This window comes from Pochonia chlamydosporia, chromosome 5 (assembly GCF_001653235.2).
Source record: "Pochonia chlamydosporia 170 chromosome 5, whole genome shotgun sequence".
Taxonomy (NCBI): Eukaryota; Fungi; Ascomycota; class Sordariomycetes; order Hypocreales; family Clavicipitaceae; genus Pochonia; species Pochonia chlamydosporia.
In genome coordinates this window covers 2080484-2097912 of record NC_035794.1, presented here as the reverse complement: position 1 = coordinate 2097912, position 17429 = coordinate 2080484, and the positions used below count along the sequence as shown (strand labels likewise).

Below are 17429 nucleotides of genomic sequence, written 5' to 3'. Positions count from 1 at the left end.
GCGAATTGAGCACACCCAATAGGCCCATAGAATGGGCACTCCGTACGAGCAATGAACCATCAAATTTGTTACATTTCGGCAAATGTGTCAGCAACAAATACCGTCACAAAAAATATATTGAGAGCTTTTTTTGTTGTGTCAGTGTTTGGAGAATTATCCAATGTGATAGATCAGATATGTCGGAGGATCCTAAAGCGCACGCCATCATTGCAGATCAGCAATTGCTACTCAGTTTGGCCGCACCATCCGTCAGCCTGAAGATTTCCTCCGTCTACCATCACCTCACAGATATAGAAAGACTAATAGAAGACTATAACCCGATTTCCTAGATCCTCGATGCATCGTGGAGTGTTCTTGGTATTCTACCCATGAAACCGATTTAGCCGGCGTAAGCCCGCGATCTCGATCCTGATGGCTGGTTTTGGGAATCGGGGATCAAGAATCAAGGCCAGCCACGCGCAGCCGCCTTGGCGGGATCTCAATCTTCACAAAACCATTCTGAGATCAAGTGCCGTCGTTCATTCTTCAACACGTAGGGCTGCAGCGTGTTACACAGAGCAGCCATTTCGTGGCTGACTGTCGCGATCGCAGCGACGTCAAGGGTCTTCATGTCGCACCAAGATCAAGATCCCTATCATGACGTGGACACCGAGTTGGACACTCTGTCGCTACGGGAGATCTTGGATGCTGATTCTCGCCCGACTTTCATCCTTGATCTCGACCCCGATGTAGAATCTCACGAATCCAAAGACGCCAGTTCCATTGCTATTCTGCCTGTGTTTTGTAACGAGGCGCTGCGACTGCATGAGCGTCTGTACGAGTCTGTACTCGGGGAGAACTCTACCCAGTCCTTTCTCGACTTCAAGGCGTGGACTGAAAGCGTCACTGCTCATGATGTATCCAAGGATATCTTTCCAGTTGCATTCTTGTTCGAAAATGTGTTGTGGACAGGCTCAACGGTGCGTCGACGATGGAGGCTCATCAGTGGGAATCAAGCCTGGCGAGAAACAGATGTCGACATGAACAATTTAGCATCCGTCTCTGCGCTTGAGAATCCAGTCGCTGGTGTCACCAGGAGAAGGAAGAGTAGGAACCAACAAGTAACTGACAGCAAACACCAAGCGCCAACCAGGGACAGTGCGGTTGGCTCAATCGGAAGCCAGACCTTCTTCTCACAGCCTGTTGTGACAGCGTACATGCAATCCATGCCTGGCTCAAATTCAGATGAAACTGGCCTCTCCTCATACTCATCATCTATCCCGCTCTCGTCACCGGAAATGGCCGTGGCTGACTGGACTGTACCCGAGCCAAGAGGCATATTGTCTCCCCATCTTCAATACGCCCGCTCCGTGGACTGGGCAAAGACTCCCCTTGGGCCTATGGAGGACTGGTCTCGGGAATTCCGCCAGTTAGCAAACCTTTGCATGACAAATCCCCATCCGGCAGCTCTATTTTGGGGAAGCGAACTGACCATGCTCTACAATGAGGCCTACGCTGCAGAAGTTGCAGGAAACAAGCATCCATCTCTAATGGGCACTGGCTTCTCGGGTCCCTTTGCCGAGCTTTGGGACTATGCTGGCCCTATCTTTGCCGAATGCGCCCGCACTGGCACAAGTGTTCGGAAAGACCACGATTATTTGCCCATCGATCGAAAGGGAGTCATTGAGGAGACGTTCTATAGCTGGACATTCACCCCATTGTACGGGGGAACCAGCCGGATCTTGGGATTCTACAATGCACCATTTGAAACAACCCAGGAAGTCGTCGGTCAGCGGAGGATGCAGACTGTAAACCGGCTGGGTGAGCGAACCTCCCGGGCCAAGACAGTCAAGAAATTCTGGTCGTATGTTTTGGAGAGTCTCGAGGACAACCACTACGACATTCCCTTTGCACTGTTATATTCTGTCGGTGAGGCAGATGAGGCTGATGATACGTCCATGTCTTCTGAAAGTACAGCATCACCAAAATGCTGCCATTTAGAAGGTGCGCTTGGAGTTCCCCAAGGACATCCCGCCATTCCCCTCCTGCTTGATCTAAAGCGAAGCTGTGAAGGGTTCGTGCCATCTTTTCGTAAAGCCATGCGGACGAGAGAGCCGACGGTCCTCAACACCCGAGACGGTACTCTCCCAGAGGACCTGCTCAAGGACTTCCAGTGGCGTGGGTTCGGCGATCCTTGTCGCCAAGCTGTTATTTTCCCAGTGAGACCGACCAATGGTGACAACGTCATGGCCTTCTTGGTGCTAGGTGTTGCTCCTCGCAGGCTCTATGACAGCGAATACGAGGCGTTTGTTCGCATGCTCAATCGACAACTTGCTACCTCACTGGCTTCTGTCATACTCTACGAATCTGAGGTCCGTCGAAGCCGAGATGCGGCAGAAGCAGCTGCATTGGAAAAGGAACGCCTCGAACATCAGCTGGACTTGCAGGCGAATCGGATGCGTCGCATGGCAGAACAATCGCCGCTTGGTATGTTTCTAATAAGCCCCGATGGCGTGCTCCTTGAAGGAAATGAACAGTTTTACGAAATGACGGGGCATACCAGAGAACCCCAAGCTGAAATGTCATGGATTGACTTCATTGCTGAAAGTAGCTTGGACACCATAAAGCATGCCTGGGTCCAAATGCACGACGAGCAAACTTCTTGGTCGGGCGAACTGCAGCTCAGGAAGCAACACCCAGAAACTAATCTACGGGAAGAAGAAGCTATGGATCATTGGGTCCTATTCACGGCCCATGTGGAAACGAATGGCGGCAGCTCCCTACCATCTGTTATGTGTTCCATCACTGACATCTCACATTTGAAGTGGGCTCAAGGTTTGCAAAATCGTCGGTTGCTGGAGGCCGAGGAGATGAGAAGGAAGCAAAACGAGTTCATCGACATCACGTCTCATGAAATGAGGAATCCGCTAAGTGCCATACTTCAATGCGCTGACGATATCCTCACATCCCTTGGTGGGTATGACGGAAGAAGCCCTCCAGCTGAAGTTCTGGCCTCTTGTTTGGAAGCTGCGTCAACTATTTCACTCTGCGTCCAGCATCAAAAGGCCATTGTTGATGACGTTCTCACCATTTCAAAACTTGACTCAAATTTGCTTCTCATCACCCCGGTTGCTGCGCAACCAGCAGCGATTCTGAAGCGAGCTGTCAAGATATTCGAGCCGGAGCTACAGGCAAATGATATTCGCGTGGTCATTGACAGCAGTCCGATACAAGATGAGGCCAACCCGGATTGGGTGATGCTCGATCCCGGTCGCGTACTGCAGATTCTTATCAATCTGATATCGAATGCCATCAAGTTTACAGCTCCGTGCAAAAGTCGAACCATCACCGTTGCTGCCACAGCATCGTTCAGTCCACCGTCTGAGAATCACATTACTGATTTCCGATTCGCACAATCGGATACGGCCGGCATATCCATCACAAACTCGAGGGATTGGGGAAAAGGAGAACTCCTTTATGTTTGTTTCAAAGTCCAAGACACGGGCTGTGGTTTGACGCCTGAAGAACAACAAATACTATTCCAAAGGTTTAAACAAGCCTCGCCACGTACTCATGCAATTTATGGAGGGAGTGGGCTAGGCCTGTTCATTACCAAGAGATTGACGGAGCTTCATGGCGGACAAATAGGGGCATCATCAACAACTGGTGAGGGAAGCACCTTTATATTTTACGTCCAAGCAAGACACGCCAATGCACCGAGTATGCCAATGGATGCAAATGAACGTCTTCGCACAGAACAGGCCGTTGAGAATTCCAATACCCGCCTAAGCCACCCTCTTAGAACGCGACACCAAGATCCCGCTCAGCAGAAGGCATCCGAGCTTCAGTCTGGCCTCACAGAAGGCACATTATCCCAATTCGACCTCGAGCACCTGCATGTACTCGTCGTCGAGGACAATTTGATCAACCAAAAAGTACTCGTGAAACAGCTAAGAAAGCTTGGCTGCCACGTTGATGCTGCTAATGACGGTGTCGAAGCACTGGCTTTCTTAAAAAAGACACATTTCTATTCCGAGCGTGGACTCAACCTGTCAGTCATTCTTATGGACCTTGAGATGCCTAACATGGATGGCTTGACTTGCGTTCGTGAAATCCGGGCCATGCAGGGTCGAAATGAGCTTACAAGTCATGTGCCTGTCATTGCAGTCACGGCAAATGTCCGCGACCAGCAAATCATGGCTGCTAAAGAGGCGGGGATGGATGATGTGGTATCAAAACCATTTTCGATACCAGATCTATTGAAGAAGACTGGAGCATTATTGCAACTCAATCGCGGGTAGAAACGTTCTACATGCGAGGAAGTACCATTTATACTACTCCATGGGATTGTTACATATACGAGACGACGATTCAAGATTGATCGGGCAATTGCCTAGTAGACGATATTATGTTTTTTTTTTTTTTTTGGATGCAACAGACTGTTTTGTTCACATTGACTTCTTATGCTAGCGTTTCGTTACTTGTCCATTGAACAGGCAGGCTCTCAGTCACAATAATGCCTGCCGGCTTGTTCACGAAAATAAGGCCACCAGGGGTGGTTAATGAGATGTAAGACTTGGCGATATACTGAAAGATTATGAGATCACGATGCATGTCACGATTATGTTTAGATGAGATTTTGTCCAAAGAGAAGAGAGATGGGATTAAAGGGAAGATGGGCAACGCATAGGGGATATACAGTTATTGTTTCGAAGCTAGGTCCAAAACAAGTGAGCGCAAGTAACCAAATGCATACAAGACTTGTATAATTTCCAATTTATCTCTCAATTATATCAGAACGTGGATTACGCAGTTGAGGACGACCAACGGCTAAGTCCAATGGGCATAATACAGATGCAAGGACATCGGATCGACCCAGAATTTGCCCTGCGGAAATGCGAGTGGAATTTCCCTTTGCTGATAGGAAGGTGAAGAAGTGACGTTATGTCTGCGGCGAGTAGTACATTACTCCCAGTCTACTATTCCCATGGGCCGAGTGACGCAAGGCTTTTGCTTATTTTTCCCGTCTATATCATCCTAACCCCTTTATCTTTTTCATTTTTGACACCTATCCCTATAGTGATACCGTTACAAGTACAACTTTAGCTAAACAAGCTTTCCAAAGACTTCCCTTACGAAGGAAAGAAAAGCCAGTCTGTGATCCTCACTTGACCCCTGGCTTGAGCGCATTTTCATTGACTCTCATTTGCCATGGAATGGATGGATGGGTAATAGAATGGGGGTCTCTCCAAAAGCTAATAAGAAGACGCGGATTCGCATTGCAAGACGCAAATCTCAGGCTACTGCTGGAATCCCATGGGCCTTCTCTCCGGTCTGACTCCTGCATGATTCTCAATGCCGCCTCCTTTATCTCTGGCCGTGTGCTATACACATAAGACCAGTACATCAAGGCGATTATGCCGGTTTCGAGGGTATAGTCTGATGGTGGCTTTCCCTTTGAGCCATGTGCCAGATGTAACTTTGCAGCAAACGAAACGCCTTGCGAAAGCTCGTCCTGGAAACAAGGCCGCTGAGCCATCTTGACGTGTGATTCGATTCCAAAGGGTACAAGCTGGATCATTGTTCGGGCGCTATTCACCAAGAGCCAGTCCATCTGGCTGCTGTATGACAGCCAAGTCCCAGTTTCGGGCGCCTGTGGCCCAGCCCATAGTGACTCTAGAGCGGACATGATGTTGGCGCCGCGTTGGCGGAGAGTCTCCAGTTCGTGGCGCATTCGCGGTTGCGCCCAGAATGCCTCATCGCCTCTATGCTCGCGAAGCTCCCAGCAGCGAACCATGATATCGTTTACATATTTAACCCGTGCCTCGTAGCCCCCGGCAACACTGTCGATCGGTCCCAAGTCATGATTCCCTGTAACATGGCGAAGCTGCTGTCCCAAGACCAGGGGAACATCGGACGCAAAGCCTCCTAGTGCGAATTCGACGTTTCGAAACTCGATTATGAGCTCCCATAGATCCGCTTCCGATAATGATGAACCCGCTTTCCATTGACGTGATGTCGCCTTGCGGAGGACTTGCACATCCAAGGCCGACAGGATGATTTGCACTCCGTTTCTCATATGTGCTATGGCAGTGGTATGGTCACCACGCAGAAGCTCCAGTGAAATAAAAGCCAGGCACGAAACAAGCACCAATGCGATGCTTTCCGCTTCAGGGTTATCCAGGTGTCTCTGTAGATTCTTTATTGCCAGATTGTACTCCCGCCAGGTAAATCGCTCCAACTTCTCGATTGCAGGTGAGGAAGAGGGTATGTGGTTTGGCCTCTCCTTGCTCACCTTGTACAAATGATATGCTGCGCCTAGTGCTGTGAGAGAGTGTCTCACGCCTTCGTCATAATGGCCGAGCTTGGGAGCGAGGGTCGTCCAGAAGGAAGAAACGCCACATGAGTGCATCGCGATGCCGGCTTCCGTTGCGCGTCGGTAACTGCAGAAGAACTGCCTCTCCATATCACTACACCCGATTCCTAGCAATACTGATCGCATGAATCCGTCTGTGACGCGGAGGTTTCCGTCAACGGTTTGGCTTCGTGGAACTAGGCGTCTGTTTTGGACGAAGCGGATTTCTGTTGCGTATCCTTTGCAGGTACGTCCTGTTGATGTGCACCTGAAGCACCTGGGCTTGGCTTCATCGCATTTTATGCGCCGATTTCTATATTGTACCTCCCAGTCAAACCTTGGTCTCGGAGTGGTTAGATATAAGGTTAGTCTCAACTCACCGACTGATGAATGGTTAGCGGGGATACGCCGAAAACGACTAGATTGGAAGATTGGACATGAAGGAAGAACATACCATGTCATACAGCCCGTGCGGACTCTTGACTTTGGCTTGATGGATTGAACGGCGCTGCTGGCTACGTACATTGGATTCGGCATACTGTGTCTTGGTCGGATAAGAGCGGAAAATGTGATACAGGAAGAATATCGAAGAATCGCTGTATATTTAACTAGTCATCTAACCTCTAGCTGACTGATGACATGTAGATAGTCAGCACTGGTGTTGGTCAATAACCAGATGTTTTGTTTCAGCTGGGCCACATGTGCTGATTCATGGCAAAACAGCCACCAGCCCTTCGGTTCCCGGTGATGATTATTATTGGAGGCAACCATTCAGGCCTTGCAATTGTCCAATTAGGGCATGTCATAGCTATTGATGGCGCAACAGTATGGCGTCCGCTGCGCCATTATGCTTATTTATTGCCTCGTTCTGGCAAAACGATATTAGGCCGTCGGACAGAATTTGCGCCGAGACTCTCAGCTGAGGCTGCTTAATTCCAAATTCCAAATTGCAGAATATACCGTACTTACATTGTAGGAATACGGTGTTTCTGACGCACTCCGACTTTCGAGAACAGCCACTGGCTGTTCATCCCCGTCTCCAGATCTTGGGCAATAAAATCGGCATTCTCTTCCAGGGTAGTTGTGTATAACGAAATTTGACTCAGCACATTCAAGTAGGTCCCAATCACGGGCACTGTACTGAAGCCGTCCGTCCATCCTGGAGGCGTTTTTGTAGAGGCCATCAAGTTGCCGGTCGATCGGATATCCGGTGGGAAAGCGGCAGTGCTCGTCAGGGGCTGCATTATCGATGGGCAAAGAAAGGACCAGGCTAGGTCTGACTTTTGTTGGTTAAGAAGTAATTCTAGATTGATACGATGTTCTGGCTTTACATGAATGCTAAAACTGAATATTAGTCTGTCACGTCCCGCCTCATACATGTCCTGGGATATACTTCTCACTAGTCAATTATCATGTATCTCGGATCCAATGTGTCCAACATGCCAAAGCCGCCCAGGAACCAGGCGCGCAGTGGCTTTCCACGTTGTCGTCCCACTTCGACAGACGCATTCACAGCCGCTGCGAATATTTTTAGAAAGTCGGTTCTTTTCCATGGTGCGGTGGCGGCATAGCCCGCTGTGTTGACGAGGGCGTCGCAGTCGTTGTCGACGATGGCATGAGCAATGTCTTCCTTTGAAGATGCGTCACCCGTCACCACTCCTGCCAGTTGTTGCAAAACGACGGGAGGAATTTTTGAGGGGCTTCGGACAAAAGCTACGGCTTGGTGACCATGAGCGACCAGAGCTGGTAGAATCCGCGAGCCGAGGCGTCCGGTTGCACCGAGGACGATGACCTTCATTATTGTTCACCACGAATAGAGAACACAGACGAGGTTCTCGTAAGGGGGATAGGAAATGGCAATTCCCATCATATCATTGCCCGGACCTTGGTAAATATAAGAACGATATCAGAGAACCCGTATTGGTGCAACCCCTTCGATAACTTGAGCATGTCGACCATCAGCCAGCCCATCCGCATTGGCAGATTAAATGACGGAATCACTTATTCATCATTTAAACAATTTGATTGCATCCCTGGCCATCATCTGATTTTCCGCCAAATTCCCATGAGACAAGTCCAAGTACACTCCATGCAAAATGAAGCCCCACATCAAGAAGATGCTCCGATGAAGATGCTCCGATAGATGCATACTGGATGGGCAACAAGCCTCGGAACAATCTGCATGGCCTGTAATTGCCCATACCTTGCTGCCATTGACCTTAAATGTGCCTTAGGAACAAAGTACACAAGTGTACGTTATTTGCCGCGCCGTTCAACAAGTAGGGCATATTAATACTTCACCGCTATCCTCCTGGTCCACCGAAGCTGATGAAGCAGTTAACATTCGCTATACCATGGAAAAGACGGAAACCACTGAGGTTGCTGTTGTTGGAGCTGGCCCAGCCGGGCTTACTTTGGCACTATCCCTTGCCAGATTTCACATCCGAGTTGGTACACCATGAGATTTAAACATGTTGCTGAAACGGTATGTCTAACAGATCATATAGTCTGTCATTTTGGAAAAAGAACAGGAAATTACTTCTGACCCTCGAGGCGTGTACTTGACTGGAGATGCTGTAAGAATATTACACCTCTTGGGCTTGGGAGACCAGCTGTCATATATTGGACATGGTACGTGGTGCAATGAACGCCATCCATCGTTGTGCCGTTGGGAGTTAACCAAGTAGGGCGCAGAAGTGGACAAGGTTCATTTTCATCAAACATCATTCAGCTCCAAACCTTTTTTCTCTTTAAGAATCGGCTCTTCAAACTCGCTGGAGCAGGTGGTCCCCGAGGGAATTCTTCAAATACAACCAAGATTAGGTATGAAGAGTCAGCACCCGGTTCATACGACCGACTAACACACAACAGAAAGCGTGTTGAGAAGCAAAGTACAAGAATCTCCTTGGTGTACACTCCGCAAGGGATGTACCGTGACGTCTAGGCTGTCAGAGGACCCTCCAACCATTGAATACGTGGACCATGACAACAAGGCACATCGCTTAACTTCTCAGTGGCTGGTTGGGGCAGATGGCAAAGCAGGGGTTGTGAGAAAGCATTTTCTTGAACCTTCTGCAGGTATCAGGCAAGAATATGGAACCTATCCGTATGATGGGACGTGGGTAGCTGCGAACTTGAAGATATCGCTACCAAGTCGCCAAAGCCACCCTGAATTTCCGCTATGGAATGAAGGGTACACGCCGGATGATGTATACGACTTATTTTGGCCTAAAGGATGGCATTTCTGCAGTCCACCGGGGAAGGCCACGGCTGCCGGAAGATTTGGACCACACGAGGAACGATTATGGCGCCACGAGTTTCGACAAGACGATATCGATGATTCCGTCAAGGCGGAGGAACTTCTCTGGGACCATATCACGCCAATGATTACTCGTGAACGAGACGACCAGGGCTACAAGCTCTCGCAGCCGGTAACATACCCACGAGACTGCATCACCATTCTTCGCTGCCGACCATACAGATTTACTCATAAAGTCGTGAATCGGTGGTTCGACAAGCGCACAATCCTCATCGGCGACGCAGCACACGTATTTCCCCCGTTTGCAGGTCAAGGCATAGCAAGTGGCTTACGCGACGCACATCAACTGGCGTGGCGACTGTCCTTACTTGTACGTCGTGACGGCTGCAACATCAAAGACACCACTTCTGCTCAGAGTCTTCTCACCTCCTGGGCACTAGAGCGAAGGAGAAGTGTTGACGACGCTGCCTTCTTCTCGATGCTAAATGGTCGGTTGTGCAACAAGCAGACACCTCTATGGGCGCTTCTGGTTTTGAAATTCCAAATGTTTCTCGACTGGGCTGAGTTGTTTCCTCGCAGACTAGATCCCCAGAGTCAGAAAGAACGCAGAGGCTTTTCTGACACTACCGGGGGATTCTTCGTGCAGAGTCATCATGGAGGGGGTCGAATGGCGCAGATTTATATGTGGTCGACGCTGGCAAAGGCTCCGGTTCTGTCTGACGTTCTTCTTGGGAGATCGAGGAGCGCATTTACACTGATCGTAATGACTACAAGCGTGGAATCCGACAAGTTCTACAACGAGGCGAAGAAGGCTATTTTGAATGCTCGCCTTGATGCATCAGTTTTGTCGGAGGAATCCATATTGCTCCTGAGTCCTCATATTCGAACAGTTCAAGATTCTCAGAATCTTGAGCACAGTGGGATGGACATGTTTTATCAGTATAGTCCTAGCCAGGACGATGGTGTCGGATGTCATGGCAGCTACGATGCGGGTGCGTATCTGAATCGGCTTGGTCAATCCACAAGGTTCGCCATCGTTCGACCAGATCTGTTTGTCTTTGCTTGTGCGAAGAGTACCTCGGAGCTGGCAGAGTGTTTGAGACTGCTAGGGGAGAAACTTAATCATAGGATCGAATAGCACAGCTCGTTAAGGGGCTACTAAAATGGTGGAAATAGATGTTAGATTTTGTATCATAGCAAGTTTTTAGTCTGAAGAAAATATCTAAATTTGCCTCTGTTCATATGTAACTTGCCTGGTGCGCCACAAGAGGATTGATGCCAGTTTGATGGAGAATGAAAGGTAATCTAGCTTAACCGATGCATCTACGTCCCTTGATTGCGGCTCGGTAGTCACGAGTTGGGCTGCGGTGATGTTTGTCTTCGGAAGATGTATTTAATACAATTCTGACTTGTCTAATAATGCATCCACTTGTGTTTCTACTTCTATTCCCCCAAGCCCTCCGACAGTAAATATATAAGTGGAATTTAGAACCACCTAGTGGCTAAGCTTATTATAACGTGCTGAATCACAACCACTATTCGAGAAAGTGTAGTTACTCTAATGCCTGTTAGATATGAACCCCGGCAACGTCCTTGAACTGTTTATGCCTACCTACTTGAAAGAAATCTCGTTTTTCAAAATCCCCACCTTTTCCATTTGTATCTCTACCACATCACCGTCTCGGAGAAATGTCTTTGGCTTTAGGAAAGCTCCGACCCCCGCTGCCGTTCCTGTCATTACCGCTGTGCCAGCTGGGATCGTTGTACCTACGAGTAATCAGCAAGATATCAAGACGATGGCAATCGTATTAACTTACCCTGACTCATGTGACTAAGCACTTTGAGGGGTGAAAAGATCATGTCTTTTGTAATGCCCGCCGTCTGGCGAATTTGCCCGTTAACCTTTGTTATGACTTGACATCCTGAACCGTTGGCAAAAAGTTCTGGACTAATGAGCGTAGGACCGATCGGTGCAAATTTATCAAATGCTTTGGCAAAGAAAAATTGACCTCCGGAATTGCTCGGAAGTTGAAACTTTCTGCAACTAATGTCATTGCCGACGGTGTAGCCTAGTATGTAATTCTCGGCATCTTGAGGCGATACATCCTTGCAGTCTTTTGACGTGACGAAGACAAGCTCCCCCTAACGGTAGTGAGGTGATCAGTAGAGCCAACTTGCAATTGTATTCGATGTAGGAATTCGTCATATTCACCTCGTAGTCGAGCAAGCTTTTCGCGCAAAAGTCATTGATGGGAATTGCCTCGCCGGGGTGTGCTAATGACGCAGCAGGTTTCGTCCATAGCGGTGGGTAAGAGGGCACGGTGAGCTTTCAAGGCTCATTAGTCTTTTCGGAATACATTTGGGCTTTTTGTAGGTTTAGATGGCTCACTCCAGCTTCTTTTGCGTGGCTGTGGTAGTTTAAGCCTACGCAATATATCGGAACCCCGTCAACCGGTAGCGGCGCCAAAAGCTTCAGGTTTTAGTAAGTTACAGTAGCTGGCAACAAATTCCTTCAGTTCCTTACTTGGAGAACAGTTACGACCTTGACATCTTTCTGTTGGATGAGGTCGTCAACGGTCTGGTATGCTTCCAGCTTTGTGCCTTGAGAAGGCGGCTCCACGACGCTGGAACCGAGGTCAGCGAAGTAAGAACCGTCGTCTTCCTCGCAGGTGAAACGAACCAATCGTGAGAACCCAGTCATTTTTTTTTTTTTAAAAGTGTAATGGAAATAGTTTTGGTCCCTTTGTTACAGCAAGTACGCGGTTCTGAGGACAATTCTCATTTTATGGTCGGTCAATGCCGTTGATCATATGCATAATTTAGTCTCCAACTCCGAAACTAAGCCCATTTTCCTTGTTTCAACCAGCATACCTGCGAGTTTTCGTTTGTCCCGTATAGTGTAGTGTGGATAACATGTTGAGGACGTTCGGAGGATCTTTCGCTTCGGAGCAACTTATAAGCCCCACCTTCTTTCCAGGTCTCCACATGTCTTGTTCAATATTGCGGTGGTTGAGGATGTTGCGCTTGACATCCTCGGAGTGATTCTGTCATCGTTGACTCCAAACTTCATCTTGTGATACCCCATGTTTGTTATCTGAGCGATCGGATTATCGTCGTAAAGCTGCCCAGCACTTGGCAACGGCAGACCGCGCTGCAAGGTGGAAATGGCATTATTGCGAAGCTCCCGCGGCGCTGCGGAAGAACCAGCTACCTCACAATCACAGGCCGGGACAAACTCCAGAGTGTGTGATAGCTGCATTCGGTGAGTATCCCATCGGTGGATACTACCAAGTACTCAATTTCACGTCTAATGAATTTCTAGGAAGAAAGTCAAATGTTGGTATAATAGTTGCCGCAGCGTGTGTGTTGAGAGCAGCTTGCTAATTCCGCTTGCCTTCATTATGGGAGAAATGGATGAGTAACATGGTGTATCTACAGGCGACCAAGGACGACCAACATGCTCACGCTGCTTAGAGCGTGATGATACATGCACTTATTCCTCGGCTCGTCGTAAGCCTGGGCCTCCTCGAGGGTCACGCCGAGGCACCTCGCGGCCAAACAATGCACGGCACAGCTCTGGTAGGTCTCAACTCTGGCCCTGGTGACGGAAGTCATATTCAATACAGCTTTATTGCAGTTCAGCCAGTTAATAAGAAGACTACTCTATAGGAAACCGTCGAAAACACCCAAGAGGCGACCATTCGGAGGAATCTGAGCCCCATGATGCATGGCACAACTTCACCATCAGTGATGTCCAAGATGTCAACAGCTTCACTGAACACCACCAGTTCCTGGCTTCAACTCCGTCAAACTCTTCTGAGGCTAGTATCACTGCTCAGGAGCAAGCCTTTCTGTACGATTCACCAATTCCGTGTGCTGATAGCTACGTTGACTGATTCTTATTTTCTCAATGATCTAGCTTAGATGAGTTTTGGACCAGCATTCACCATGCTATTCCTCTGTTTTCCGATCGAAACGGCTTCATCATTTCCACTCAAAACGCGGATATGGCCCGTACAATCACCTTGCTTACAGCGAAATTAACGCAATTTACGTTTGCCTCCGTCGACCCGGCAGAGCTTGAAAGTCTGATCGAGAGACTATTGAGCTCGGGAGCTCTGCAAGAGGAGTTATTTGGAAACTCGCCATCGTTAGATCAATTGCGTAAGGCTTGTCTACTCTCGTTTTACGAATTCCACCAGTTTCCGGGACAGCAAGCATGGATGAGAATTGCAAAGCTCGTTCGAATAGCGTACTGGATCGGCCTCGATCGGTTTGACACTGGCCGAAGGGTCTTCCCAGGCAGACAAGACATGAGCCAGAATGAAATCGACGACTGGCGACTTTTATGGTGGTGCATATACCGCCTTGATTCCTATGCGAATCTTGCCTCTGGAACGCCGTACATGGTCGAGGAAGAAAACGTTCATACCTCCCTACTCACAACTGCGGCATCTTGCTTACAGATGCCGGATCAGTTTGCGGGACCAACAGAAGCACTCTTCCTGCCATCCCGTTTGAGCTGCCTCAAAGACATATTGCCGTCCATAACCTCAGATTCTCAAGAGACAGCAGAGTTCAACCTTCACTTAGTTACCGTCACGGCCATGCGGCGGGTGGGACGCGGTTTGCGACAATACTTATTAAATAGAGAGAAAGCGGCGGATACCACCAGCCCGAAGGACCTTCAGGACCAACTTTCTGTACTCAGGCTCTCTCTTCCGCCGCATTTCCTCAATCCTATGCGCAACGCCCTGCAAAACGAGGCGCCCCTGATGCACCATGCTCGGATGGTGACAATTCTTCATCTGCACATGGCAAAACTCTTGATTGCCATATTGAGCTGTGGCCACTGCGACGAAGGAGAGGAGTGGCTCCTCGCTTGGCAACACATATTGGAGACGGCGCAGGATATTGCGACCATCTCGGCGCAGTGGAACCCAACGTATTCACTCTGTGTAGATCCGGCAATCTGTTTCATTATTTTCACCGCACTTATATTCGTACATCTTCATTCAAAGTCACGCACAGTACTATCATCTCATTCAGCCAGTCTTGAGCATCATGAATCGGTACTGCTCTTGCAATTGGAGCAGTTTGCGAGGACTTGGACTTTGTCGAGGTTGCTTATCTGTAAGTTGATCCCATGAAAAGCGCACACGTGTAGCGAATACTTAGTCCTGGTATGTAGTATCGTTTAAAGGAGTGAAGGAAACCCTAAAGGGACCACTGCCAGATCGACATATTCAGTACATTATCTCTCACTTTGAGGCACCACTTCATCCCAGGTGGCTGCAGTTTCTGTCGTCTATTCAGATGAACCTTGAAAACTGTGTTTAGCTGGATTCGGCGACGGAAATAAGTAAACATCAGAAACCAGAAAATTAATCGCCATTGTTTTATTAGTACATAGATCAAACGCCAACTCCTCTGTATGCGCGCCATAATTCACAATATTGTTTGCTGACTGCATGTGCAGCGCGGCTTCGTCTAAACCGAGCAAGGCAAAAGTGCTCATTCCCCGATACCCATGGCCATGGGTCCGCTATCAAAAGAAAGAAAAAGAAAGACACTTTATTTCCAACTCAAGAAGTTGAGAAGATTTGTTCTTGGATCGGGGTGGCCCTCGAAAGTTTTCTGCCTCGAAGCCTCACTTTCTGGGGTGTTGTATGAGGCGAAAAATCGGTCCATGGTGTTGGAGTTTGTGACGAGCTGAGATCGGATATAAGTGCCAACACCAATAGCTTTAAACGTAATGTTAATAAAAACTTAATTGCAACAAGGCAGGATTCATTTGGTTGAACCAACCTGAAGTGCCAAACATGAGGCCGAGAAGAGGCTTGCGGAAGCGGGTTGTGGTGGCGACGGCTCTCGCTGGGGCTGACATTGTTGATGGAGGATCGTGATGAAGTCGGATTGAAATTGCAACAGTAGCTAGCGATATTTGAACGCCGTGTAGCTTAATTATTGAATATCTTGACGAATATAAAAGCCAAAGAGCCATTGCAAGCAGAAAGTGTTGATATACTTATATCTTGATTCAATCCTGAGGATTCCGAAATGGGTCGATGGCTTGGAGGCTGATTTGCGGACGAATCCGGAAATGGAGCCGAGAGTGGTGTGATGTTGACCAGAGCTGACAAGACGGTGGTGTGACAACAAAATCGATCGGCGCATTTGTTTTTCTGACTCAATCCTTTACCGCAGCACATTTTTATACGAAATATTTTACGTTTCAAGCTGGTTGTGAATTTTCTTGGGGCCGGACAACTGAGATTCATGCACACCACGACTGTTAGTGTTGGCCCAGAAGTTCAAGTTTGGATCTGTCGCCTCATATTCGGACGGCATGGATTCGACCAAAAGGCCATAAATACACATTGAATTTTTAATTTCTATGTAATCTGACACCCAATCGCAATTTCATTCTCTCAAAAGCGTCAAACGCCCTTACCCCCAAAATCCTTCGGCACTTCTGGTCCCCAAACTGAAAACGGCCCAACAACATCTCTCTTCGTCGGCGTATGCGTATTCACAACATCACCATCAGTGTAGTGCTCAATCTTGAAACCGCTCGAATCGCCCCAATAGTCAAAGATTTGACTACCAAGCACATGTCGGCCGACGCCCCATACACTTTTCCAACCCTTCTTGGCTAACCAGTCGTGCCCTAGCAATTGGGTATCAAAATCGGCTACTTCATATGACGTATGGTGAACAAATGTCTTTTTTACGTGCGGCTCTGCCCTTTGCATGAAGAAGCAGTGATGGTCTGAGTACTCTTCACCGAGATCGAGGTGCATAAATGTTAATACGTCAATGTTGGAAAAGTCCCAGTGATAGAGAATGTCGGAGGGCACAAAGTTGAAGTTTGACGTATACCATTTGAGTTCGGCGTCGAAGTCGGGCACAACGTAGCCGAAATGACCCAACTTGTGTACGAGTGCTGGGCCTGGGTGATAACGTTGAAATTTCCCTGGTATGCGTTAGTAATACTGTTTTAAGACGAAAGAGAACCCTGGCTATGAGTACGAACCTAGTCTCGGCTTGTCAAAGGGTTTGTTGAATGCCCCTTGTTGCTCATGGGTCGCCGTCGGCTCTTCTTCTGACGTGACTCTCTCTTCCTGTCCATACGCCACATGAAAGAACGTATCATCCGGGCGACTAAATGTAACCATTTTGCCACCACCAGGGGCATCTTTCAAGTCAGCAATTTTTGCTCCCTCAAGCCTGCTCGCCTTGTTGAATTCCTCTTCTGACGCCGCAACAAACGCCGGTCCAAGAAACCGAGGCTTGCCATCTTTGCTTCTGGTAGCCACGTAAACGTACGGGTCTCTCCCATACCCACGAAAATAGATACGATCCTTAGCAGCTTCCACTTCGATGAATCCAAAGTCCTTTGCGAATTCTCTAAATTTGTTCAGGTCTGGGTGCTCAAAATAGACGTGACTTATACGCGAAAGTTGGACCTTGGACGGATCATTCGCGATTGGGGGGATGAGCATATCGGGCATGATTGCTTCGCGAATGAATCTCGGTAGCTTCGAGAGAAACAAAAGTGCGAAACTCAAGCCAGGCATTTTCGGTAGGGCCGCCACCTAACCCCTTTCATGTGTACGGCAGTCCTGCTCAATATATATAGGGAACAGCAGAGTAGTTGTGAATAAACGGGTCAAAAAGGCTTGCCATTGTTATATGCAAGAAATCGATTCCCCATTGCGATCCATTAACCTCAAGGTGCCGTCGGACGCCACATGCAGGGAAGATTCGCCATCTGTTCCAAGTCGGGTAATTTCGATGCTCTCACAATGTGGGACCTTCGGAGGATCTAGTATA

At 48.4% G+C, this 17429-nt stretch overlaps 7 protein-coding genes across 7 annotated transcripts; 3 read left to right on the top strand and 4 right to left on the bottom strand.

Moving 5' to 3' along the window:
* Positions 1-608: 608 nt before the first annotated feature.
* On the top strand, positions 609-4280 carry VFPPC_05933 (ethylene receptor; the record flags this gene model as incomplete). The annotated part of the gene is made up of 1 exon (XM_018285048.1): positions 609-4280. The coding sequence occupies one exon, from the start codon at positions 609-611 to the stop codon at positions 4278-4280; it is 3672 nt and encodes a 1223-aa protein (XP_018142010.1).
* An 863-nt stretch (positions 4281-5143) lies between these two features.
* Positions 5144-6445, bottom strand: VFPPC_05932 (C6 zinc finger domain-containing protein; the record flags this gene model as incomplete). Its single annotated transcript, XM_018285047.2, has 1 exon — positions 5144-6445. The coding sequence occupies one exon, from the start codon at positions 6443-6445 to the stop codon at positions 5144-5146; it is 1302 nt and encodes a 433-aa protein (XP_018142009.2).
* Positions 6446-8688: 2243 nt separating this feature from the next.
* On the top strand, positions 8689-10731 carry VFPPC_05931 (monooxygenase; the record flags this gene model as incomplete). The annotated part of the gene is made up of 4 exons (XM_018285046.1): positions 8689-8781; positions 8842-8965; positions 9029-9157; positions 9206-10731. 4 exons carry the CDS (start codon positions 8689-8691, stop codon positions 10729-10731), a joined length of 1872 nt encoding a protein of 623 aa, XP_018142008.1.
* Positions 10732-11151: 420 nt separating this feature from the next.
* On the bottom strand, positions 11152-12294 carry VFPPC_16243 (fumarylacetoacetate hydrolase family protein; the record flags this gene model as incomplete). The annotated part of the gene is made up of 6 exons (XM_022429003.1): positions 11152-11158; positions 11210-11360; positions 11411-11735; positions 11806-11919; positions 11983-12063; positions 12118-12294. 6 exons carry the CDS (start codon positions 12292-12294, stop codon positions 11152-11154), a joined length of 855 nt encoding a protein of 284 aa, XP_022284292.1.
* Positions 12295-13600: 1306 nt separating this feature from the next.
* VFPPC_05930 (fungal specific transcription factor) lies at positions 13601-14933 on the top strand (the record flags this gene model as incomplete). Its single annotated transcript, XM_018285045.1, has 2 exons — positions 13601-14726; positions 14785-14933. 2 exons carry the CDS (start codon positions 13601-13603, stop codon positions 14931-14933), a joined length of 1275 nt encoding a protein of 424 aa, XP_018142006.1.
* Positions 14934-15167: 234 nt separating this feature from the next.
* VFPPC_13931 (hypothetical protein) lies at positions 15168-15480 on the bottom strand (the record flags this gene model as incomplete). Its single annotated transcript, XM_018291703.1, has 2 exons — positions 15168-15337; positions 15402-15480. 2 exons carry the CDS (start codon positions 15478-15480, stop codon positions 15168-15170), a joined length of 249 nt encoding a protein of 82 aa, XP_018142005.1.
* Positions 15481-16033: 553 nt separating this feature from the next.
* On the bottom strand, positions 16034-17107 carry VFPPC_13930 (trihydroxytoluene oxygenase; the record flags this gene model as incomplete). The annotated part of the gene is made up of 2 exons (XM_018291702.1): positions 16034-16569; positions 16630-17107. The coding sequence occupies 2 exons, from the start codon at positions 17105-17107 to the stop codon at positions 16034-16036; spliced, it is 1014 nt and encodes a 337-aa protein (XP_018142004.1).
* Between the last annotated feature and the right edge of the window lie 322 nt (positions 17108-17429).